This window comes from Spermophilus citellus (genome assembly GCF_964194105.1).
Source record: "Spermophilus citellus genome assembly, chromosome: 11".
NCBI lineage: Eukaryota > Metazoa > Chordata > Mammalia > Rodentia > Sciuridae > Spermophilus > Spermophilus citellus.
This window is the reverse complement of record NC_138192.1, coordinates 79,076,158-79,103,610: the sequence shown is the minus strand read 5'-3', so window position 1 is coordinate 79,103,610 and position 27,453 is coordinate 79,076,158. Positions and strand designations below refer to the sequence as shown.

The 27,453-nt window shown below is 33.4% G+C and overlaps 1 protein-coding gene across 5 annotated transcripts in view; it reads left to right on the top strand.

Moving 5' to 3' along the window:
- Positions 1-1,369: 1,369 nt before the first annotated feature.
- The window catches only part of LNPK (lunapark, ER junction formation factor), a 78,360-nt gene continuing 52,276 nt past the window's right edge, over positions 1,370-27,453 (top strand). For 3 of the 5 annotated variants that reach the window (XM_081261921.1, XM_081261919.1, XM_081261922.1), the window contains exons 1-5: positions 1,370-1,524; positions 7,391-7,479; positions 9,752-9,793; positions 10,750-10,937; positions 21,365-21,423. In XM_081261921.1, the coding sequence (XP_081118047.1) occupies positions 7,453-7,479; positions 9,752-9,793; positions 10,750-10,937; positions 21,365-21,423 (316 nt within the window). In that variant the 5' untranslated portion in view covers positions 1,370-1,524; positions 7,391-7,452. Of the gene's footprint in view, positions 1,525-2,608; positions 2,748-7,390; positions 7,480-9,751; positions 9,794-10,749; positions 10,938-21,364; positions 21,424-27,453 lie in introns of those variants that run through there. The other 2 variants (XM_081261920.1, XM_081261923.1) reach the window with 2 other exon arrangements.

Below are 27,453 nucleotides of genomic sequence, written 5' to 3'. Positions count from 1 at the left end.
AACTAGAGGACAAAAACACTAGCAAGTGTAAAAACTATCCTTCACAGTTCTCAGGAGATAGTCCTATGGTGAGAGATAACTACAGAACAGCGCAGGGTTTTAACCTTTGAAATCACAAAGAAAAACAAAATGGTTAAATTTCCACATCAAAATAGGTGAAATGTATGTAACTTATTTTCTACATTTCTAAAGTGACCTAGTCTACATACTAAATTTTTGTTCTCTTAATCCTTCCAAATTCAGAGCAACGACTAAAGATCTTAGTGTTGAGGGCAAACAACTCCTGTGAATCACCTAGTAGCTTCCAGTATAATTAATTATTACTAACTAGATACACTGTTTAAGTTTTTTTCTTATTAACTCTTTTGTGTTGTCAGAGTTTAAGTGCACACTATTTAAACGAGTATGCTGTTTGAAAATCATAGAAACTTTATTTTATAATATATATAACTAAAGTAGGGAAAAAACATGAAAAATGTTTGCACACAGGGTAAAACGTCATAGGGGTGAAACATGGTAATAGCTTTTGCTTAAGATTCCCTACCCTTCTCCACATTACCATAAGCACATCTCTGGATCCTCCCCCTCCCCTCCCCCATTCAAGTATCATTTGTTATCAAGACTTGTCTTTCCCAGTTAGCAGGAAGCAGGACACTCTTTATGCATCAATGTTTAAAATCTCAAATACAGTTTTAAAATCTTAAAACTCTTACCCTAGAACAGTCTCTAGAGGCCTTATATTAGGGCCTCTAGAGACTGTTCTAGGCCGAGTTTTAAGATGAAAAACTCAGCTTTGTTGTTACCCACAAGTTTGAAATTGCCACCTCACACCTGTGAGGTCAGCATCATCAAATAACCCTTTTTGACGTCCATGAGTGACAAAAGCCTCAAGCAGTCCTGGGATCTAAGGTGCAATTTCTCCACTTGCTCGTTTGGGAACTGGCTTCTTTAAAGCTGCGCAGGGTTAACTTGCTCTGCTGCCGGTTGGACGGCAGCTGATCCGGGATTCTTTAGGGCCAGACTTTCCCAGACGCACCCATCTCCACTCCTCTTTGTCCTCCCCATTCTTGTCTCACGCAGCTGTCTGGACCACAAATACCACTTTCATGATTTTGTTTCTCCAGCGAGATTCGGCAGAACATGCTATAAAAAAAAAAAAAAGAGGCAGAGGAAACTTCGAAAATAACTGAATTGGTAAGAGTCATAATAAATGGCAGTACATCCCTAAGATGTGATGACGAGCAGCCAGAGGCCACAGAGGCCACAGGGCATGATGTCGCAAGGCCGAACGCCCGGCCCCTCCGCCCCAACCGCCCGCCCCGGCCTCGTCACGTGACCGGGAGCGCCGCGGGGCGGCTGCGGCGCCGATTGGCTGTCGGCGGGAGCGCGGGGTTTGATGGGAAGGAATTGGCCGGGCCCAGTGCTCTGTCAGTGGCGGCCGCCTGCTCCGGAGGCTGGCTGCGCGGTGGCGGCCAAGGCTGGCAGGGGTGGACCCCGAGGCCGGGCTGTGCTCGCTTCACGCAGGTAGAGCTTCAGGATGAGGGCAGTTGGGAGGGCTCCGCAGAAGGGAAGCGCGCTGGTAGTTTCCCCAGGAAAAAGCTCAGGATTCTCCGGCTTGCTTTCCCAGGTGTCCCCGCCCCATGCCCAGTGGCCTAAGAGCTCTGCGGCTGTGGCTCTTCTCCCGCTATGGTTCGCGCCTACCCAGTGTAGTCGCCTCACCCCCTTTGATTTCCCAGCATAGTGGCAGGGGTACCCCGGGAGTTCTCGAGACCGGGTTCTGATCAGGGTGGTTTCTCTAGCTCTATTTTCGGAGATCCCAGATAGTGACCGACTTGAGCCGCAGCTTTTGGCCCACCTGTATTGAGAAGAGCCCAAAGCTCCTCAAACTAGCTCATCCTACGCTAAACTATCTACTTTGAGTGTTCTAAACCACCTTTTCTTTCCCTTGAGTTGTACAGAGGCCCCACGAGTTGGAAAGATCGGAAGGGATTGAAAACTGTCAGTGTCATGCTGCTTAGCTCGCATGTGGGCGTGGATTATGTGCTACTTAAGAGAAGTGGCTCTACAAACCTTTGTCATTGTTTGAGGGACCGCGGCCGGGTCGAGGGGTGGAGGGGAAGGACGAAGAAGCGTAGGTGTCTTAGGTGTAGTAGAAGGAGAAATCAAATTTAAACCACATCAATAGGTTAAAATCTTCAACGCCGTGTTTGCAAATTGAGGGAGGCGGTGTGTGTGTGTGTGTGTGTGTGTGTGTGTGTGTGTGTAGGTTTGGTGAACTCAGGGAGAAGGGAGGGAGGCTTGGTGAGCTCATGGTGTTCTTACAGTACTAAGTAAGACCTGTGACTCATTGAGTTTTCCATGTTCTGCTTTACTCCATTGATTTCTGGTTTGTGGTGCTTAGAGTCTGTTTTCTCCTTTTTCTGTGGCCTGGGGCTCACCCTTGACAAAACTGACTCTGTTAAAACAGCGGTGTGGTGGATGAGAGTAGGCTTAGTATCAGGCATATATTCAAACTGGCTGGGAACCCTAATCTCTTGTCCTTAGCCGTCCCCATAGTGCCTTCTTAGGAGAACCAAATTGAATTAGAATACATTTTGTTAAACAAGATTGATGCATTGAAAGTTAGAAATTTAAAGTTTTCTGTCATCTATTGAGATCAGTTCAGTAATGCTATTCATCAACTTAAGTGTTTATTATTAATTTGAAGGACTGTAAGGAAAGGGAGAAGTTATATGGCTATCAAGAAGGTATGTTTTCATATATAAATATCTCTAATAGAATTTTTTGGTAGTATTTAGTTCACAATGAAATTTACTTACTATAAAAGCAAACATTTAATAACCATATATTAAAAGTGCTTTCAGAGGTATGCTTCTTTTTATAAAATTTTTTTTTGGGGGGATGATAAATGTGGTGTTTTGGAATATTTCAGAATTATGTTTTCTGTTAGGACATTTGAAAGTTAGAGTTTTAGAACAAATCATCATTAACCTTTTTTTTATGTGTGTTTTTTTTGGTCTTTTAAAAATTTGTTCTTTTTAGATACACATGACAGTAGAGTGTATTTTGACATATTATACATACAAACCACTAATCTTAAATTGTATGTAAGATGTTATGAAAATGCTTTTGAGAGTGTCTATATAGTTTATATTGAAGTCTGGAACTTGCTTAATCAAACATAAAACTAGATTTTCCTTGAAATTTCCTCCAAAGTTCTACAAGATTATTTTAATGAAAGTGTTTGTGGAATATTTTGCTTGAGTTTTTCATATTAGATTAATGAGAACAATACAATGTCAGTAAACATACAAATTAATTTTATTTTTCAATTATTAAATAGGTGCTTTTTAAAATAAAAAGTTAGAAGGAAATGTGTTCCATTTCAGTATCACATGTATTTTCTGGTGATAGCAATAATAACTAAAATTTATTATGTACTTACTAAATGTTAGACACTGTGCCAAGTGATGAATAATTTCATGTAATCTATATATTAATTCTATGAAGTGTTGATATTTTCACCATTTTACAAACTGAGAGTTAAAGAGTTTAAGTAATTTGCCCCAGATCAATTAGCTAGTATGTAGGTGAGCCGAATTTTGAGTCTAGATTTATTTTACTGTATTGTTTTAATGTGATTGGAAGTGAACTGAAAATTGAAGAAAAATGTTTTTTAAGATTTTTAAATAATGACACCCAAACCTGAGTGCGAATAGCAGTTAATTGAAAACATTCAATTAATGTTGTGGACATTGTTGTTCATTAAAAAAACACATTTAGATGCGTCTAGCTTTGTGGTCATGTCAGGTTCTGAATGGAAAGAAACTCTGCACATGTTCATCAAGAGTTCTTGGGGACAAGCCACTTGAGGTTGAGCCATTTGTCCACTTGAGAGCAAGGATATTGATTTATGTTTCAGAAGGAAATGCTAGGTCTTATTTGGTTTCCATGTATTTTCCAGGTATTTGAAAGAAAGCAGAGACGGATCAGAAAATAGCAATAACCACAGCAGTAAAAACAATTTATACTGAATTATGACTATGTGTCAGGCACTATTGTAAATAGTTTAGGATATATTATGTTATTTAAACCTTTCACTGTTTAAGAGGATTATTTTTAACTATCCCTCTTTTGCAGATGAGAAAATTGAGTAACAGAGAGGTTAAATAATTTATTTGCCTATTGTTTCATAGTAAAGATGGGCCATTGGAGTTAGAATTAAGATGTGTGGAATGGAGAGAACCAGTAGATGAAAATAGAAGGATGAAATTAGAGCTAGATAAAATATTTAATTATTTAATGTTGATACACCTTTATGTCTGTTAGAAAGTACCACCACATGTACATTATAGTAAATCAACTTCTTTAACTAATACCAATATTTGATAGAAACATTGCTGGAACAATGAGGGCTGACTGTTTTTTGATTATGATTGTGAAAGCTTGGAAATGGCATTTAATCACTCATCCTAATGTTGTTTTAATATTCAAATTTAAAAGCACAATCCCTTGCTTCAGGAATCTTTGGAGCTAAGCCATATTTTGTTTTATTAACACCAAAACAATTCTCCTCGCAAATAACTGATATCAAAACTGGTATTAATTATGATATTATGCATACACTTCAAATTATAGTCATTTAAAAAGTGATATGCAGTGCAGTGAAAGCTATATTTTCAGACTTTATAGTACCAGTTCTGTTTGTAGCTGGAGCTATGTGACTTTGGTAAGTTATTTAGCTTCTCTTTAGTGCAGATAGATCTGCAGTAAAGCATTCAAATTTAATCAAATAAAGGAATTGGACTGCACGAACAGTTTTCTAACAGGATCTCTTGTGTTTATAAGTTACTTTTCACATCAGTAGTTCTCTTTACCAACCATTTGAGAATGAATGTTAGAGGTGCTCTCATATTTTATATATAAATTAATCTATATAAAGCTGCCTTGGTTTCTGAGTTTGTATTGTTGGGAATAACTGATGACCTTTTTAAAAATTCAAAACTACAATGCTATGTCTGACCCTGCTACTTAATGTCTTTAAGACGCTACTGTATTCACTTCTTTTTTCTTGGGCTCTTCATTTATAAATGAAGGGATAGTAATAACTAAATGATAGAATTTATATAAAGCATATTACATGTGGTTTGTGTATTAAAAATGCTAGAGACAAAATTCCGATGAAGTGATATTGATGTTGTTATTAATTTCAAATATTAAAAATTTGTTTCAGGGTATGATGGCTATAAACTTGAACTGGAGGAATACAATTCTCTTAGAAACCAAAATATATAGATCAAGTGTGTACAAAATACTGTGCTAGATACCATATATAGCTCTAAAATAGTGGGATGATATATACTTTGAAAATACCTAGTTAAGTGGTTTGTCTGAATCTCCATTCTTTTACCTTTCTTAGTGATTATTTTTAACATCTTAAGAAGGTTGTGAGATTTATTTAATGTTTTGACTCAGAAAGTAAAACTTTTCTTTTAAGTTTCTGGATTTTCCATGAGCACATTTTAGAAATTTGAATATTGAGCTAATATTGAAGAATTAATAATAACTTGCATGTTTAATGTGGATTGTAATAGTCATTATAATCTTCAGAGTTTTTCAAGATATATTATAGTTTTTTTTTTTGGTTTACCAGGGATTGAACCCAGGGGTGCTTAGCCACTGAGCCACATACCCAATTCTTTTTTTTTTATTTTGATACAAGAGTCTTGCTAAATTGCTAAATGGCTGAGGCTGGTTTAGCCTTCCAAACTTTTCTGGGATTTCCAGTATTTACCACCTTGCCCAGCAGATGACAGGTATTTTGTACTTAAAAATCAGTTCATAAATGAGCATATTTTATATTTGGGCTCTTTGTTATTTTTCTGAGAAACTCTTAAGATAGGTATGTCCTAGGCTAGTTCCAATATATAAACAGTGCTGTAATTCTTACTTGATATTGATATTATTTTGTGATTATGTTTTATGGTTAAGAAGTGTGTGTGTGTGTGTGTGTGTGTGTGTGTGTGTGTAAATATATTAGTTTCACATATTGGCAAGAATATACCTCTAACCTGGTAACAATTTGTCAGTTAGAAAGTAGATTTACCATTTATACCAAAAAGAATAAAAATTTATGTAATTATGGAATGGTAAATTGACTTAGAATATAATATAGCTGAATCTTCCAAAACATTTGAGAGTCATGGAAAAGTAAAAGGGGATATACAGCTAGCTGACAGGAAGGTCAACTAGATTGAGGAACTTACTTAAATTTCAGACAGAAATGTTTATTTGGGGTGTTGAACAGTAGTGTTTAGTAGTAGGGACCAAAAATTTGAAGATGGAGGGACTTTAGGCCATGTTTCTTCTGTTGTTGGGTGAATCACTAAACTATAAGGTGATACTACTAAAGGTTATCATGTGAGAAAATGTTGATATTATGAACTACAGTTTACAGAAAAAAATTAGTCAACATCATTAAATGATCTGCTCAAGGTCACAGGTAGCATTGTAACCCTTAGTTTCTTATTCAAAATCCAGTTAACTTGAGCTAGACATGGTGGTGCAGGCCTCAGTGACTTGGGAGGATGAGGCAAGACCATGGCAAGTTTGAGGCTGTGAGATTCTGTCTCAAGATAAGAACATAAATAAATAAAATAAGTAAAAAGCATGGAGGATGTAGCTTAGTGTTAGAGTGCCCCTGGGTTAGGTTCCTAGTACTGAAATGAAATAAAACAACACAAAAACCCCCACTACTCGGCTTTCTGTAATTATTTGTAAAGTGATGTTATTCCGAACATTATAAAACTCCTGGAATTCCAAATAACTACCTTAGTTGACTGATTGATAGAGAATGCAAGTAATGTAGTAAAACTTTCATTGCAAGAACAACAGAAGGAACCTGCTTTAAAGAAGAGAAAATCACAAAGATATGAGTATACTCCTAACATGCTTTGTCATTTAAAAAGCCTTTCTAGTTCTATTTTTTTTTGGGGGGGAAGGGTACTGGGGGTGGAACTCATGTTCCACCACTGAGCCATTTTTGCAGCTCTATTTTGAGTTTTATTTAGAGACAGGGTCTCACTGAGTTGCTTAGCACCTTGCTTTTTGCTGAGGCTGGCTTTGAACTTGCAATCCTCCTGTCTCAGGCTCCTGGACTGCATGTGCAACTGCCTTCCTCTATCTCTATTTTTATCTTTAAATATGTCCTCACTTTTGAAGGATTTTAAAAAGGTGAACTTTATCCCAATGACTATCTGAATTCAAGTTCCATGTAAGTGGAAGCCAAAAAAATTATTTTATAGTATTTTTAGGTAGTATTTCAATATCTAAATTTTATAGTGGGTATGCTGTTTAACTTAAATTTTTAAAATACATGCTTTATTTATAGCTGTGACTTCCTTTGAACAACTGATGATATTTATCATTGTGCCAAGTTTCTACAAATAAAAGATGGGTGGATTATTTTCTAGATGGAGGGTAAGTTGCTTTTCTTTACTGCTAGTTCTTAAGTCTAACATAAATGTTACATAAAGCTACTTTAAAAGTCTTCTTTGTGATATAGCCTTTAGTTTGATATTATCTATTCAATTTTCATTTTAACTCTTGTTTTTTTATTTTCTGAATTACTTTTTAATTTGCATTTATAGTTCTATAGGTGTTTAATGTCTCTAACAGAATTATTTCATTTTGACTTATGAATTTATTTCTGTATTGTATGCAGATGTTTTTCTTTTCTTGTTTATTTTCTCTACTGCCAGAATTTACAATTTATTTCAAAGGTAGTTGAAATGAAGTATTCTATACCACACTTACTTTTTTTTATAGACCATATCTTTTTACTTAAAGCTTGTTACAAATATTTATTGAAATCACACTTTTAGGAATTATAGGTTAAAGAAAATTAGAAATGCAGTTTGATTTTATTGGGTAAGCCTTTAGAAGGATGTATTTCAATTTTAGAGCTAAAAAATATAAGTTATTGAAAAATGCTCTTCTCTAACTGAAAAGAATTAACTACTTACTTCTTGACTTATAATATGCAATACTTGGTACATAATTTAATTTTTGACTGTTGCTGGAACAATACATGTTTTAGATTGGTGTTAGCTGATCTTCCTTTTTTTTGCCTTTGTTTTTTCAACTGACAGATGTTTTGAAGTAGATACATATTGTGGAATGGTTAAATATAGCTAATTAACATATGCATTGTCTCACACACTGTTATCTTTTTTTTGGTGATGAGAACACTTAATCTCCATCCTCTTAGCATTTTTTTCTAGAGTATCTCATCATTAGCTATAGTCACTATCTGATCTCCTGAACTTATTCTTCTCAGCTCTTAATTTTTTTGTAATTTTGTATTCTTTCACTCCCACAACCAAATTCTCCAAACCTTCTCCCCACCAATTTCTCTAGCCTCTGGAAACTATCATTCTGCTTTCTACTTCTATGAAGTCAACTTTTTTGATTTCAAATATGAATGAGATGACCCCCTTCTTTAAAATCTTATGACAATTCTGCCTGAAGATCAGATTTATTCTTTGATTTTCTTATTAGGTTGAACCATATGAAATTGCTAATCTTCTACTACTTTGGCTTATACAAAATGGCTATTTCATTTGATTCAACCTAATGTTAACAAATCTGATAGGGACTACAATGAGTTTGAAACACAGTGTTCTCTTCAATTGTCTGGTATGTGATTGGTAAATATTTTCTCAACTATTGTATGAACCATTTTGTCTTGCTTTTATTCTATGTATTATAAACATATCTTTGTTAAATAAGCTCTGCTGTAATGAAGTTATTCTTATATGTCCTTCAAAAATTTGATCTTTCAAGAAAAGTATATACTTAGGAATCAGAATGAAGGTAACCTATTGATTTTCACCTCCAGAGTACTAAGTGAACTTTTAGCAATAGAGAATCAGACTGTCCTTAATTTTATATATATATATATATATATATATATATATATATATATTTTTTTTTTTTTTTTTTTTTTTTTTTTTTGGTGGTACTGGATTGACACGGATTCTCTTTCAGGCTAGGCAAGTTCTCTATTGTTGAGCTGCAACCCCAACTCAGTCTGTATCTTTTTAGATATGTGAATGCTTTTAAATAATCATTATGTAAGAAAATTTTTCTCAGATGCAAATATGTTTTCCTGTAAAAGTATGTTTTGTTGAGTTAATAATGGTAAAATTTGAGCTATCAGAGTTGAAAGTCCTGGACTGAAAAGAAGTAAAAAAATGCTTGTGTTTGAAATCTTAAAGTTCTATTTGTAATTATAATTTTCACTTAAATAAATCTCTAGAGTAAATAGAAATACATATAGCTTGACAAGATTTGAGAAAACCTCATTTTGAATTAGAATATGTCTTTGTTTGTTTGTTTGTTTGTTTCTTTTTTTTTTTTTTTTGTGGTATTGTGGATGATTGAACCTAGCATCTTGAGCTAGGCATATGCTCCACCACTGAACTATGTCTACTACTGAACAATCCTGAGCCCCTAAATTTTATTTCAAGACAGTCTTGCTAAGTTGCTTGGGCTAGCCTTGAACTCTTGATCTTCCTGCCTTGGTCTCGAGTGGGTTGCTGGGATTATTGGCATGTACCAACAGACCCAGCTAATATGGTCTTTTATGATTATATAAATTGAAGTGTGTCTAAGTTTGCAGTAATGTGTTTTATTATTTTTTTTCAGTAATAAGTTTTAATGCTATCTCATTTCTATTTTTCTGTAACAGACAAAACCTTCAACTGTAGAAGTTCTAGAAAGTATAGATAAGGTATGTTCTTTGGCTTTGAGGTATTTTAATTCATTTTAGATGTTAAGTATATGTTATTTTGGAGTGCAAATCTAGTATGAAATTTTAGAGATGATGTCGAGTAAGCCTGAAAACTTAAATGTTCTTGCAAGAAAAATCCAAAATCTCTCAGTGACTTATGAAGTCTGTATCAAGTAGTAGAGACTGTTAGAACGAAATTAAATCTATGGATGTATAAACCATTGTTATTGGTAAGATGAAATAGGTCTGCAATAATTTGAATCAGTCTGTAAAATTTTTATAGCTTTTTATATTTTCTGTCATTTCAAAAGTAAGCATTCCCTTAGAATATTAGGAGTGATAAATATAAATAATCTAGAATGGGTTCCTCTTTTAATTTGTATCAATTCTTTTTTAATTGCTAGATTATTTTAAGGGCCTATAAATGAAGAGTTAATACTTGTTTGACTTAACAAATATTTAATGATGTCAATTTCATTCTTCTAATCTTTACCAATTAGGGCTAAAATAGTATTTAATTTTTCATTTTAAAAGTAGAGGGGGTAGAGAGAGAAGAGGGGAGGGGAGGGGAGGGGAGGGGGGATAGTAGAGGATAGGAAAGGCAGCAGAATACAACAGACATGAGTATGTCAATAAGTAAATCAGTGGAAGTGTAACTGATGTGACTCTGCAATCTGTATACGGGGTAAAAATGGGAGTTCATAACCCACTTGAATCAAAGTGTGAAATATGATATATCAAGAACTATGTAATGTTTTGAACAACCAATAAAAAAAAGTTATTTGTCAGAATAGGCATTATAAATTTTAAACTTCACATTTATTTTTTTATATTCTGTTTTAAAATATTAGGGTATTATAATTCATTGGCTTCTAATAGTTCATTCTAAAAAATTTTAATAACTTTTTTTGAAGTTTGAGATTTAGTAACATGGAATTTTAATTTTCTTTTAACAGGAAATTCAAGCATTGGAAGAATTTAGGGAAAAAAATCAGAGATTACAAAAATTATGGGTTGGAAGATTAATTCTCTATTCTTCAATTCTTTATCTGTTTACATGCTTAATTGTATACTTGTGGTATCTTCCCGATGAATTTACAGCAAGACTTGCCATGACACTCCCATTTTTTGCTTTTCCATTGATGTAAGTAAATTGTTCTTTTTTTATTGAACTTTTTGTTTTATGATGAGATAGTTTTAATATATTTAGTCTTTGTTATGAAATAGTAATATCTCTAAATTTGGATTATTTTGCAATTGGAAAAATATTTCTTTAAAATAGTAGAACAATTGTCTTAAAGCTTTATTTGTAATTCAGTGCATCTGAGGGATATCATCTGTTTTTACTGGTAATAATAGCTCAATGTCAGTGTTTTATGATTCTCTAATAGATAGCCATGATTGATCCCCTAGAGGCATTGGGCATGGAGTCGGGAATAGTGATGAGTAGGAGAGGGTTTGGAAAACCAAAATACCAACTGCCCATATGAATCTGATTATATTCCATTCTTCCTAGCTCTCCTCCTCTCTTTTTAGTCACTTCTTTATGGTAGTTGCCTCTTAAGTATTTTATAATATAGCACTTTACAAGAGGTGTATTGTGATTGAGACTTTTGAGAAAAAATTTGATAAAAAGTACATTAAAAACTGTACTTTTTTAATGTAGTACATTCTTTAATGTACTTTTTATTAAATCAACAAACTTTATGAGTATCAATTGTGTAGACATTGGATTATAATGGTGTTTGGTGTGCAAAATACAATCTTTTGACTAGATTTTAGACTCAGTATATTAAATAAAAAGTTTGACAAATGCTTTGTAAGAGAAATTATGCTATGGGAGCCCCTAGGCCAGTCTGGGGTGGGAATAAAGATCAAAGAGTCTTGGTATTAGTTTTCCATTGCTGCCACAAATTGAGTAGCTTAAAACAACACCCATTTATTATATTAGACTTCTGTAGGTTAGAATCCCAGACAGTTTGACTGGGTCTCTGCTTATAGTCAATATATCAGCTGGCCGGGTCTCATTTGGAGTCTTTGCGGGAAGAATTTGCTTTCAGGCTCAATCAGGTTGTTGGCCAACTGTGCTGCATCTCTCTGAGTTCCTGTTTTTCCCTGAGCTATGAGAAAGCTCTCTCCTTTTAATAATTTAAGTGATTATATTAGACCTACCAGAATAATCCAGGATAATCCCCCTATTTTAAAGTCAACCAAGTAATGACCTTAATTACATTTGCAAAGTCTCTTCACAGCAGTTTCTACATTACTGTGTGACTGTAGGACTAGAGGTTGGAAATTGTTGGTATATGGGGAAGGATATGTGTAGAATTCTGCTATAGACCCTCTGAGGAAGTGAACCCCCCCCCCCACACACACACACTAAAGATTGAACCCAGTTCCTTATGCATGCTTTTCTACCACTGAGTTGCATCCCCAGCTCTAGGAAGTGATGTTTGAGATGAAGATCTGAAGGATGAGTATGTGTATTTAGGGTGATATAACATGATAGGTAGAGTGTTTTAGGCCAAAGAAACAACATTCTTGAAGGCGCTGAAGTTAGCCAGAATATATTAGGTTTAAAGAACTGAAAGAAGACCAAAGACTGGATTGTAGAGAAAAGGCTGGGTAGTTAGGCAAATAGCATTCCATGGGCTTCTTATGGTTCATGATAAGAATTTTAGGTTGTATTCTAAAACTAATGGAAGGCATTATAGCCACTAAGGGTACAATATGGAGAATAAATTAGAGGGGAATAAGAATGGTTCTGGAGTGGTTATTATAGCTGATAAGGAAAGAAATAATAGATGATAACTTTACTTGAGTGGTATGGTTGAAGAGAAGCAGATAGATTGAAACAGATGGATTGAAGAGATTTAGGAGGTTAAATTGATATAATATGGAGAGGCTTTTGGTGACTGGTGGGATATGGGATGGATTATATCAAGGATAAAACTCGAGTTTATGGCTTGAGAAATTTGGTTGATGTATGTTACTCATCTAAATAGGAAACAACATGAGAAGGAACATGTTTGGTGATCCACTGAGACTAAAATACTACATATTTTCCATATGGAGTTGACAAGTTTTAAATGAGTATGAAGTTTAGGAGATAAGTTTGAATGGGAGATATAAATTTATTATTTGATAGCTTATAAATGTTAAACAAAACCATCATCTCTTTATTCCTTAAATATTAGATATCCGCAATGTGTAAGGTATTGGACTAGATCCTGATGATGGAGAAAATAGTAATAAGAATTTTGCTTTTGCTGGGTGGGTGCGGTTTTGCAAGTTTGTAATCCTAGGATCTTGGGAGGCTGAGGCTGGAGGATTGAAATTTTGAGGTCAGCCTCAGCAATTTAGTGAGTAAGACCTTGTCTCAAATAAATAAATAAATAAATACATAAATAAATAAATGAATGAATGAATGAATGAATGAATGACTGGGGATATAGCTCAGTGGTAAGGCACTTATTGGTACCTCTATCCCCAAAAGGATTTTTGCTTTCATGCAGCTTGCATTCTGTTGGGGTGGAAAAGACAAAAATAAAGAAAAACAAAGAAGCAAGCATAGAGAGATAAATGCAATGAAGCAAATAAACAGGGTGATGTGATAAAATAGGCTACTTTGATGGTCCTGGAAGACCCCTTTTAAGAAAGTGGTATTTGAGTTGAGAACTAAAGCAAAAGAATAACCAAGAAAAAGTTGTAATTCATGAGGATTATTTATATATTATTTATCATATAATAACACATACAACCATAGATACAGAAAAGGCTTATCTCCAAAATATTAGTGGCAATACTCTCTAGCTGGTAGAATTTTAAGTAGTTATTTCTTTCTCTATAATTTTTGGTAGTGTTTGAATTTTTATATCATTGTGTTCCTCATTTCCTAAAAACAAAAGTCTAGGAGATCAGGGAAAATGTTTTCAACAGAGAATGGAAAATGCAAAGGTTATGAATCTGAAGCAAATATGACTTATTTGAGGGACAAAAAGATAGGCATATTTAGAATGTATGATGGAAAGGAAAAATAGTTTGAACTGAGCTTGTTTAAATTAGGCAGGATCCAGATTATAGAAGGTTAAGGTTAGGAGTTTGAATTTCATTTTAGGTGAAACATGAAGCTTGTGGAAGAATAGCATGATGAAATTTCAGTAAAGAGAATCATGCATACTGCCATGTGGAGATTGGGTAAGGGGAGGACAAGAGTAGAAATACCTATGAAGCTATTATAGAAGTTTAGAGATGACAATAGATTAGACTGCCATAATATTGGAAGTCAGCAGATCATCTGAAAATATTTTGGAGGTAAAACTAATAGAATTTTTTACTTTTTTTGGGAGGTACCAGGATTTAACCCAGGGGTGTTTTCTATTGAGTTGCACCTCCAGCCTATTGAGGTTTACTGACTGATTGAGATAGGGTTGCTAAATTGCTGAGACTGGCCTTGAACTTATGATCCTCCTTCCTCAGCCTCCTAAATCACTGGGATTACAGTGTGCCACCACACTTAGGAAAATTGATGGAATTTGATGGGAGTAAATGGGAGGTAAAGGAAAAAGAGATACTCATGTATTTGGTTTGAGATTTAATGAAGGTAGGAGCTTTTCTTTGGGATGGCTATAGTGAAAAAAATTCATCTTGAGTGCTTGGCATATTTTAAAATTGGAGCTCCTGCTCTTCATACAAAGTTGAAAATAGATTTGTCTGTTCAAACAGGAGAGCTAAAAGTGAGTGCATGCATAATATTACAGAATAATTGTCTCTGCTAGTTTATTTTCCCTTCTTTTCTTTTGTTTAGATGCTGGCCTCGTACATTTTAGGCAAGTTCTCTATCATTGAACTACACCACCAGCCCCTCTGCTATTTTCTTTATTTTTAGAATTTTTTTTTTTTAATATTTATTTTTTAGTTATCGGCGGATACAACATCTTTGTTGGTATGTGGTGCTGAGGATCGAACCCGGGCCGCACGCATGCCAGGCGAGCGCGCTACCGCTTGAGCCACATCCCCAGCCCCATTAGAAATGTTTTTTAATCTCAGGCATACTAGTGCATTTTACAATGCTGAACCCCTTTTCTTTGTTTCCTTTCTATTTTTTTTTCATAAAAAGAAATTAAAAATAAATTTAAAAAGGGAGTAAGTGTGAAATGTTTAGTTGACTTAAACATTTTTAAATATTTTGAAAAAATTTTAGTTGACATCCATTTCCATATAGAAATTGATTTTCTATTTCTAAAGGATTTGTATCAGTTGCAGAAGAATATCTGCTAGGAACTCTGCTCTGCTAGTTCTAATGACTGTCTTCAAGTTGTGATCCATTGGATCTGGTATTGAATTTTTTTTTTTTTTTTGTTAAGAATTTTTTTTTTTTTGGCAAATAAATCACATACTAATTTATTTATTTATTTATTTTTGAATGGTGCTGGGATTTAACTCATGGTGTCATGCATATTAAGCACTACTGAGCTACATCCTTAAACCTAATTGTTTTTTAAAAGCAGAAAAATTTTCTTTAAAAACATAACTTTTTAAGTTTGATCTATTTTGAGTGTGAAGCTTTTTAAAAATTTTACTTTGTTCCTTTGACTTGTGAGTCACCTGTATTTACAATTTCTTGACTTGTTAAGCTTCAGGGCCATTTCTTACTTTGGCTCATTCACATTTGTGACCTTGTTTTCAACTGTTGCAGCTTTGATTTCAGTAGGCTCTTGACTTTTGGAAGCACAGAGTAGTTATCGAACAAAGAATAGACTTGTCCTCCTGACTGATGATAATCAAGAAAGCAAGAAAATAGAATATAATAACGTGAAAGTGGATGTTGTAATAAATAGACTTACTACAAGACTTTTTCTGTTGTGTATTATATAAGCTATTTACCAATCTTATCCCTGGATTTTTTTTTTTCTTTGTTAGTAGTTTTGAGAGCTGGACTAGAATTTACTTAAAGTATTGGAGGCAGAAGAAGCAATGAAATGGATTGCTTTACTCTTCACATTTTACAACTTAGAAATCTGATTATCTCCAAAATGGGACAGTTGTCTCTGCTTTTCTGCTTTCCCAAATGTCTTCCTTGAGAGGTCATGGATCAGGACTGAGCTATTCCAAAACTGTCATTTATGGTACAATATTGATACTCTACATAATACATTTTGAAATTTTACTATATCTTCTCTTCAGAATGTGATATGGAAGAACTTATTGTGATTCTATAATTCTTTTTGTACCTTTCAGATTGAATAGTATATTTATATATTTCTGATCTTTTCAACTTTTACTAAAATTTAAATCAAAATCTAAATGCCAGATTTATGTCAGATAAATCATAGTGGGGGAAGGATTGGGTTATATTTAGTTTTGTATTTATTCATTATGTTGGCAGATGTGCATTTCTTTAGGAGTTGATTGATTTTAAAATCTAAGTGAATAACCATTAAGTTTTATCTCTACCATTACCTTTTTTTTCTGGTGGTGCTGGGGATTGGACCCAGGTCTTTGTCCATAAGAGGCAAGAGCTCTGCCACTGAGCTATAATTAAACTTATAAACTTTCACTCTTGGATACCTCATTTTAATAAATTATAATATTTTTAGGCATTTCATTCACTATAATTTCAGAGATTAATTTTCATAAAATGTTGACCTTCCCAGAGGACTTAATGTATTTTTCCTTAAAATGGGGCCTTGAGGGAGAAAATTTGAGCAAGGGGATTAAGGTAGAATTAAATACTTCAATAGAAGCACTAGTATCTTTAGTTAAATTGAAAAACTTTAAGGATAGGGCTTTGATCTTACACGGTTTTTAGACTTCCCAGGCCCCAGAACCATGAGAAATAAAATCCTATTGTTTATAAATTATCCTGTCTTAGCTATTCTGTTATAGCAACACAAAACAGACCGAGACAAAAAATTGGTACCAGGATTGAGGTTGTTGCTATTGTAAATACTGGAATTTATGGAAGCAGCTTTGGAACTATTAATAGGTAGAAAGAAGCCAGAATAGTTTTGAAGTAAATGATGGAAAAAGCCCATATTGCCATGAATGGAGTGTTAAGGGCTATTCTAGGGAGGGCTCAAAAGAAGAGAATGTCTGTGGAGAAAGTCCAAAACTTGACAGAGATTATTTAAGTGGTTGTGAACAGAATGTTGGTAGAAATGTGGATGGTAAAGGAATTCTAATGAGGTTGCAAATGGAAATGAGGAAGAATATATAGAAAACTGGAATAAAGACCAGTTACAGTGCCAAAGAACTTGACAGAATTATGTCCATGTACTGGGACTCTATGGCAGGCAGAACTTAAGAGTGATAAACTTACAAATTAGAATAATTAAGTAATTTAATAAAAAATAAAAAAATACAAAGAACAAATAATAAAAGAAGTAAAATGTTGACTTTCAATAAGCTATCATAGTAAAATAATTAATAAAAGTATAAACTATGGAAACAAAGAAACAAAAAAAAAGAGTGATAAATTTGAATATCCAGTAGAAGTTAAATAGATTACATTAAATATTAAGTCATTTTTGAATTCCAGGAAAAATTTCTACTTTCAATATTGTGATCATTTTAACAAGCACCTGAAAACCTTTCTTTATTCTTTAATGCTCTGAAACAATTTAATATTGACATGATCCCTTCAAAAGGTTTGGTAGATACTATGTTTATTTGTTTGGTTTTTTTAGAGAGGGATTATAATCTAAGTTATTTCCAAGTGGTAAATATGTGTTTTTATATTTATTCTTTGTCTTAATTACTATTTTTGTTTTATTGTATCACTTTCAGAGAATGTTGAGTAATATATCTATTTTCAACTTATTAGTTTTTGATGGTATGCTTTTGGTAATTTTTGTGAGTGCTTCATAAACACTTGATGTATTCTCTTTATTCAGGTACAAAGTATTATTGATGAGAAGTACCTTATGTTATAAATTTCCTATATCCTAATAATAATGTACTTCTACTTTTCCATTTATTTCTTTTAGTTTTATTTTATAAAGTTTATTCTTTGTTATTTGATGTTTAGATATTTCTGTTAATATATTTATTGTAAACACATCCTTTTAAAAGAATTTTATTTCATTTTATTTTTACAGTGCTGGGGACAGAGTTCAGGGCTGTACACATGCTGTGCAAGTGCTTTACCATTGAGCTGCACCCTCAGCCTTGAACTAATTTTTAATTTTAAAATAATTGTAGATTTTACAGCAAGTTGAAAAAAAAAAGTACAAGCAGATGTGAATCATCTTTTTTGTCCATGTTGTATATACTACCTGCTCATTAGTCATTTTGTAGTCCTCTTGGTTATCAGAGCAGTTGTCAAGGCATTTATAGTCCTTGTGTCAAGTAACCTATATTTTTACTTAATAATGTCTCTACAATGCAGGAGTGGTGTTGAAAAGGAGGGGCACCATGGCATAAAACATGGAAGATTAACACTGGTACTGTGTGGCAACACTATAGAAGATATAGGAAAAAATATGGTGTGTGTATATAAAGTTTGGTACATATGTGGCTTCATATATCCACTAAAGTTCCTGGAACATATCCTCTATGAATAAGAGTATAGTACTTTATGGGACATTTCTGTTTTAGGCACCTTGAGGGTTATGCTTAACCTTTCTGTCTTTAACTATTTTTCCCTTGGTAAGGGGAATGCTTAGTGTCCTTTTTTTCTTCTTCTTATTGTTTAGGTAGTTTTCCAAGTACTATGTAGGAATTAACTACTTACTTGATGTTTTCATATCATAAAAGTAAATCATCAGAATATATCTTATCTATTGCTGTGTAACAAATTCTCTCAGAATTTAGCTTAAAACAACAAACATTTATTATGTCTTAGTTCCTGAAGGGCAGGAGTGTTGGGAGTAGCATAGTTGGGTTGTTCTGGCTCATAATCATTTGTTTTTACATAAATTGGAGTTAAGATGTTGACTGGGGCTGCAGTAATCTCAAGGTTTAACTAATCTGCACAGTCACAGCAGGTGAAGTCATTGAAGAACACATTTTTCTTCTGGGGGTATCCAATCTCCAGTTATATTGCTAGACACTTTGTTTCTTTTTGCCAGCATCAGCATTGGTTTTTGCCTGACTTTTTTTTTTTTTTAAATTTAAAATTTTAAGTTTTTTATTTGTTTTAATTAGTTATATATGACAGTAGAATACATTTATGCACTTTGATATATCATACACAGATGGGATATAATTTCTCATTTTTCTGAGTGTACATGTTGTAGAATCATATTGTTCATGTAGTCATATATATACATAAAGTAATAATGTCTGTTTCATTCTACTATCCTTTCTAACCCTACATCCCCTCCCTTTACTTCCCTCTACCTAATCTAAGGTAACTCTATTTTTCTCTAGTATACTGCCACCCCCCACCCTCCCATAGTGAATTACCACTGCCTGACTTTCTTTATTCTGTGTTTTGACTATTTCTTTGAGATCTTTTTTTTTTTTTTCTCATCAGGTCATGTCTTGTAAGTCTGTGTTTGGGTTCATTTTTCTTTGCAATATCCAAAGAATCCTAAATCATGCCAAAGTCAGTTGTTTTGCCATCTCCAAAATGGGTTCTGAGTCCAAATACAAAGATAATATCTGGTGTAGTCTTATATATTTTGGCTAATTTTTTCTGTGTTTGCTTCTAACTCTCACATATACACAGTTGTTAGCAGGCTTAGTTTCTTTGCTGGATGTTTACCACACTTTTGTTCTTCACCATACAGGCTTTTCCATAGACTTCCTTGATTCTGCCCCCATCCCACCCCCTTTTTGTGGTACTAGGGATTGAATCCAAGGTGCTCTCTATTGAGCTACATACCTGGTCTTTTTATTTTTAATTTTGAGACAGGCTCTCGCTAAATTGCCAAGTTTGGCCTCCATCTTGGGATCCTCCTGCCTCAGCCTCCTGAGTACCTGGGATATCGGGTGTATGCCACTGTATCCAGCTTTCCTGACTATTCTCATGTCATGGTAACTGACCTTTATTACAGCAAGTAATCCAAGAAAGAGCAAGACAAATGAAAGAGGAGGCTTCATATGGAAGTTACAGATTCTTACAAATTTATCTCGAAGTGGCATACTATTTCCTCTGCCATATGCTATTGGTCACACAGACCAGGTTTGGTGGGAGAAGACTACACTAAAATCTGGACACAAGGAGAACAGAGATCAGTGGTGGCTGCCTTGCAGGCTGACTCCCTGTTTTAGCCATTTTTTTCACTGCTATGACCCAGAGACCTCATGAGAACAACTTTAATGGAGGAAACACTTATTTTGGGGCTCACAGTTTCAGAGGTCTCAGTCAATAGAAGGCCAGCCCCATTCCTTGGGGCTTGAGGTGAGGCAGAACATCATGGTAGAAGGGTGTGGCAGAGGAAAGCAGCTGGGAACATGGCACCAGGAAGAGGAGAGTGAGAGAGCTTAGTGTGTGCACACTCAAGCGCTCCACTCAACAGGAATAAAGTATATACCCCAAAGGCAAAACCCCAGGGATCCACCTCCTCCAGTCATACCCTGCTTGCTTAGGGTTACCAGTTAATTCCTATCAGAAGATTATAAATCCAATGATTAGGTTAAGGCTCTCATAACCTATCGTTCACATCTAAACTTTCTTTCATTGTCTCACACAATGGCTTTTAGCAGGGACATCTCATATCTAAACCATAATACTCCCCAAAATAATAATGCTGTATTTTAGAATGGATAATATAATTATATAATAATATAATTTTCATACTTATATTCTGAATTTATATCCAGATGTAATAATGTATTTTTATTTAAAACAAGTAATGTTTGTATATTTCTGCCACGTTCTATAGAGAACAATGTTTTTTTGCTGTATTTATGTTGAATTTAATAGAGGACCTTGACTAGTTTATGATTAGGATTATTTTTTGAGTTTCTTTTAATTCTTTTAATATCACTTGATGTCTTACACTAATGCAAGGCCTAAAGAATTATTCTTACAACATCTTTAGAAGGAGGTATTTAGCAAGATTTCTTAGCAAGTATTTATTTGAAGGTAAGGTTTTTTGTTTTGTGTGTGTTTCTTTCCCCATATAGCTTACTCTATTGAATAGAGAAGATTTGTTCAGTGTTAAATAGTAAGAAAGGAGTAGCAACTTACAATAATATAATGCTGTTAAATTTGTAAAAGCAAAACATTCTTGCCCTAATACATGATAAAAAGAAAATATTTTGCAATTGATACTTGGTAAGAAGATTTTATAATATTGTTCTTATTCTTTTAGGGGGTTCATGGACCCCTTTTAAATTGATGAAAGCAATGATTTCTCTAGAGAATTGTATTCAGGCACACCAATGAAATTTTGCAATTCAGGGGCCCTTTTAAAAGTCCATGGGTTTCAGGCTGAGACCCCCCTCCTTTTAAAGTAAAGATATGTTTCTGATGTTACATGACAGAAAGCAGTACTTCTGATTTTCAATTTAAAAAGGGAAATAATATATGTAACTGTGGAAATAGATGTTTTTATTTTATATGGTTTATAATTCACCTACCCTAATGATTTTTGTTTCTGAATTTTGCTTTCCCTTTAGCATCTGGAGCATAAGAACAGTACTTATTTTCTTCTTTTCCAAGAGAACAGAAAGAAATAGTAAGTTTAAATTCCAAGTTTTTATTACCGAAAAAAACCCTGTTATGTAGGTTTTTAAGGCGGGTTGTGAAATGATATATTGAAATGTTGATGTGGTAAATATTGAAGAATTTTTGCTATAAAACATGAACAAGGTTATGAATGATCTGGATGGTTCTGTTATTAATTTGTGTTTTTTCTTTTTTGTATGCAAACATAATATTGAAAGTTGAAAACAGAATTCAAAATACACTTTAAAATTCATATGCATTTATTTAAGTCACATTATGTTTGGGTTTAAAAGTATGGAAAGGGTAATATCAAATTTTGTACTGAGCTAAGGTTAGGGTTAGATAACTAAGATTAACATGGGGAAATATGAATATTCATAAGAAAGTACTTTTGAAAACACAGAAATATACAAAATATGAAACAGGGAAGATTAAAATGTGAATCATATTAATACATATTTTGTAAATATGGGGACACATGAATGAATCCTATATATGATACATTGTGTTATGTATGCAAATTTAACAGTGAATATATAAAACAGAATTCAGAATACACTAAAATTCCTACTCAGGTACATGGATTTAATTCACATTAGGTTTTGTTGTAGAGATATGGAAAAGTTAATCAAATTTTGTACTGAGCTAGGATTGTGGTTCAATAGTTAAGATTAATATGAGAAAATATGAATATACATAAGAATGTGCTTGTGAAAATATGTGTAAAAACATGTAAATATATAGGATCTAACAAAGGAGAGATAGAGTGAATTTTATGAATATTTATTTTGTAAGTATAAGGATGCTAGGATGAATACTATATATGATATATTGTGATATAATTTACATTATTTCTTTTTTAAAAAATATTTATTTTTTATTTGTCGTTGGACACAATACCTTTATTTTATTTATTTATTTTTATGTGGTGCTGAGGATCGAACCCAGGGCCTCGCACATGCTAGGCGAGCATGCTACTGCTAAGCCATACAAACCCAGCCCTGTATTATTTCTTATTCAGAAATTTTAATAAATAAAACATTTATTTAAATTGAGACATATTTACTAAATTCATCTTTATAGGAAACATTGGTATAGAGTAAATTATACTCTATATCTTTTGACTTGTTCTGTCAATTACACCACTCTCTTTCACCTCACAGTCCCTTGACTTTTGTTTTAATTGAAATATACAAAGAGTGATAAAATCTGCTTCTGAAAAGTTCTATACACATGTTAAGTTTTAAAGATTTTTCAGTCTCAAATGTATGAATTATAAGTAACTAGAGATATACATTTCATTTTAAGTTAACTTTCTGTATGATGTGCTTTTTGTCTTTTTTATTTTAACTTTTCACTATATAAAAATGCACTGAATAATATCGTGAACCCTCGTATACCTATAACTCATCCTAAACAGTTATCAACACATGGTTTATCTTATTTCTTTTTTATCTTTACCAACTTCTTCTCCTGTACTATTATTATTACTTTTTTGGTGCTTGGGGATTTGAACCCAGGGACTCATGCATGCCAGGCAAGCGCTTTACCACTGAGTCATATCCCCATTCCCAAACCACCTGTTTATTTTGAAGTATGTTCCTGATATAGCTGTCTACAATGGACTCATAAAAAATATTAAACTCAATGCATTATCATACTTAATTCTTAAATATCATAAAATGTCAAATATAAAAATATTAAATTTCTGATTGTTTCATAAATATTATTTGCTGTGAAAAATATTTTGTGGGTTTGACCTATGATCCATGTAAGGTTTGTACAAATGTAAGACTTTCAAACTGCCTTCCTTGCTCATGATCTCTCTTCTCAGTTTAGGGCCTGTGGTATAACCCAAATGACCATTTTTTTTTCTTTCCCAGACATACTTGACTCTTTTGCCCCTTTCCTCATCCTATTTGTCTGGCAAACCACATTCTGTTTAAATATAATTATATGCTTAATCAATGATTGGTAAACACTGTTTAAATACATTTAAGTACTCTATCATATCAGAATAGCTAAACTTGTTAGAGGAAATTGATTTTCCTAACAAGTTTAGCTATTTTGATATGATAGAGTACTTAAATGTATTTAAACAGTGTTTACCAATCTACAACATACTGACCAGACTCATTTTAAATAGATTGCAGATATCAAATATACAACCCACATTGGTTCTATTTTAGTTCCTTAGTAAATTCACTTTTTTTCTATTGGATCATTCCTACTGACAATCTTGCCTTAGTACACCCGTAGGAAGTAGGGGAACTGTCCTGACCCCGTATTCATTTTAAACTACCACCTATTTCTCTCTTTCAAAATAAACTTTCTTAAACAGTTGTCTATTTTTGGTAGCTCTTTTCCCCCACACGTATTCCTTCTCAACCTATTTTGTTTAGGTTTTGCTTCCACCACTTTTTACTGCAGTGGCTTATTTCAAGGTCATTAATGATCTGTTTCTTGTCAAAGCTAGTTGTTGGTTCTCTTTTCTCATTCAACTTGATATCTTAATAGCATTTGAATTAATTCAGTTATCTTCTCTATTCTTAAAGCATTTGTATCTTTAAGCTTCTTTGACACTTCACTGGTGATTTCCTTCTCAGTATTATTTGCTTGTATGTGTCTCCTCTACTAAAATTCTATGTTTGGTTTTTTTCTTTTGGTAATTTGTTTAGATACATGCTGTCCAATAGAACATTCTATAATATAAAAGTAATCTGTTTTTACTGTTCAATATGGTATCTGCTAGTTATTTTTCTTGAATTGTGTGGCTAATGCAACCGTAGAATTTGATTTTAAGTTTTAGTTTCAATCAGTTTAAATAGCCCCATTGGCTAGTGGGTATTATATTGGACAGTGCATCTCTAGGTGATTTTATCCACTTCCATAGATTTAAATCTACGTCTGTGGTTCAGTCTGAAGGCTTATGTACCTAGCTGTTTAATTGACATTTTTACTTGGGAGTCTGGTAGGCGTCTCATACTTAACATAGCCAAAACAGAATTATTATAGCTTCTCCCCTTTACTCCCACTCTCCCATATGTGCTCCTTCCTGTCCCCATTTCTATCCATTAATTAGGTTCTCCACACTAACAGAATCAATAGAGTCTGTCTGTCTCTCTGCCTGCCTGCCTGCCTGCCTACCTACCTACCTACTAAAATAAGGAATTGCCTCATGTGATTATGGAGGCTGAAGTTCTAAGATTTTTAGTTAGCAAGCTGAATATCCAGGAAAACAAATGGTTTAGTTCCATTCTAAGTCTGAGAATCAAGAGTACAATGATGTAAGTTATAGGCTGCAAGCTGGCAGGTTTGAGACCAGGAAGAGCCAAAGTTTCAGTTTAAGTCTGAAGGCAGGAAGAGATAGATTTCCCAATTCAAGGTAACTAAGCATATGGAGTTCCTCTTTACTTAGGGAGGATCATCCTTTTTGTTTTATTTAAGCCTTCAACTGACTGAATGAAGAACATCTCATTTTAAGGAAGACAATTTGCTTTACAAAGTCTCCCAGATGTTAATCTTGCTTCAGAACACTCTCACAGATATCTAGAATTGTGTTTGACCAAACATCTGTACACCCTATAGCTCAGCCAATAAACACATAAAATTATCATAAGATCAAAAATATGGGAGTCATGCTCTTCATTTTTCTTTCACATTCATTTATTTACTAGCAGGTTACATCATCTTTACCTCCAAAATTATCTTGAATCTGACCAATTCTCATCTTTTCTACTACTACAGTTCTACTTTAAGCCATTGTCATCGCTACCTTCTATTACTGCAGTGGCATCTTTACTATTTTTTTTTTTCCCAATTGGGATTGAATACAGGGCCTTGCACATGCCTGGCCTGTGCTCTGCTACTGAGTTACATGCCCAGCCCCTTTTAAAGTTCTTTCTTTTTTTAAAAAAATATTTATTTATTTAAATTTGTTATACATGATAGCAGAATGGATTTCAATTCATAGTATACAAATGGAGCACAATTTTTCATTTCTCTGGTTATAGACAAAGTAGAGTCACAACATTAGTTTCTTCAAACATTTTTCCTAGAGTAATGATGTCCATCTCATTCCACCATCTTTTCTACTTCCATGCCCCTTTTAAAATTTATTTTTGAAACAGGATCTAGCTAAGTTGCCCAAGCTGGCTTTGAACTTGTGATCCTCCAGCCTCATCTTCCTGAGTATCTAGGATTACAGGTGTACACTACTGTGCCTGGCCCTTAGTCTATTTTTAAGGTATAAAGCAAATCTTGTCTTTCTTTTGCTTAAAGGTCTCTGTGGCTTTTTGGTTGTAACTGGGATAAAATCTGAATTCTTCCCCTGACTTTATGATTTATATTCTTTTTTCTGACTTTATGTTCTTTCACTTTCCTTTTTTTTTTCACTTTTGCTTTGTTTATACTGGTCACCTTCTGCTCTGCAAACATATTTCTGAACCTCAGTTTCCTAATTTATAAAATGGGAACAGAAATATTGATTTTGGCAGGACTATTACTAGTGTAAAATATAACTATGTGAAAGCATATAAAAATTGCAAGGTGTTATACAGATGTGAGCTGATTCTTATTTTTCAATCTTTATTCTTTTAATTTTTTGTACTAAGTAAGTTAGGACCCAATACAATATTGATTTGAAATGTAAATTGCAGCTGTCTTTATCTTGTTCCTGGATTTCAGTGGAAATGCCTTTAACACTTTATCATTAATTATGATATTTACTCTGGTGTTTTAAAATACTGACAACTTTATCAGATTAAGGAAATTAATCTTATAATACTGCTTTCAGTGATATTTAGTGTTGTAGTAGATGGTGAGAGGGTAGGAAGATGCTTAAAACAAATATTCTCTGACTTCCAGGAATAACAAAATAGTAAATGATATAAAAACCTTATTTCTAAAGAATCCTCAAGAATACTTCTTTAAGGAAATTACATGTTTGAATATTTTAACTTATAAACAGGGAAATCTGGACATGGTTATTATATAAAAGGATTACACATACATATATTTTTTTTGCTTCAAAATTTATCTCAGAGGTCCTTTTTATTTTTTGAAACCTTACTAAGTTGTTGGAATAGGCATTGCATGTACACTTAATACAGATTTATAAAAGATTTTCTTACATTCTTACGTTTTTTAAAAGCATAGTCAGGTACATGGTATATTTTAAAAATTCTGAAGTTATTAGTTGTATCCTTGTTTATTGTTCTCTATTAGATTTAGTTAGTTGAAACCGTTATAGATTAAAACAGGGGATGGCAAAATTACAGCCTGTGAGTCAAGTCCTGTCCACCACTGTGTATAGCTTGTGATCTAAGAATGATTTTTATATTTTAAAATCTTCAGAATAATTAAAAAGAACCATAATATTTTGTGATAGTGATATAATTTTATGAAATTCAAATTTTTGTTTTTATTGGAACATAACCATGTCATTCATGTATGTGTTGTTTATATAACTGCATTCATTCTATAGTGGCATAATTGAATAATTTTGTTAGGCTGTTCATGTAGTTCTTATCACATTATAAAACTGTTGTAGGACAAGTCATATCTTATTTCAGGTTATTCCATGACAAATCACAGTGGTGCATTTATAACTTGACAGTATGTTAAGTGCAACACGTATTTGGTGTACTATGACAATTTTATTTATTTTTATTACTCATACATATTCACCATATACTTTTAGGACACAATGGAATATGGCCTGTTATCAAAATACAAAGGCATTATAGTTGTGCTAAAAGAATGCAGCATGTATTGGTACTACCATACTAAGTACCCATCATGCCATTCTCAACTCACAGAAAAGCAATGGTCATAAATGTTAGAAAATTAAAAATGGAGTATCTCATTATAGCAGAATTTCTTCATAAAAAAGTGAAACTATGGTTTTAGTCAAAGTAAGTTTCTAAGTGGCTTGTTTCTGAAGCATGGAAAGCCATTTACTGATGGTGAGTTAATTATATTGGTTTGATTGCAGCAGCAGAAGAAATGTGTTCTGAGGAAATCTACCTAAGACTAGTAG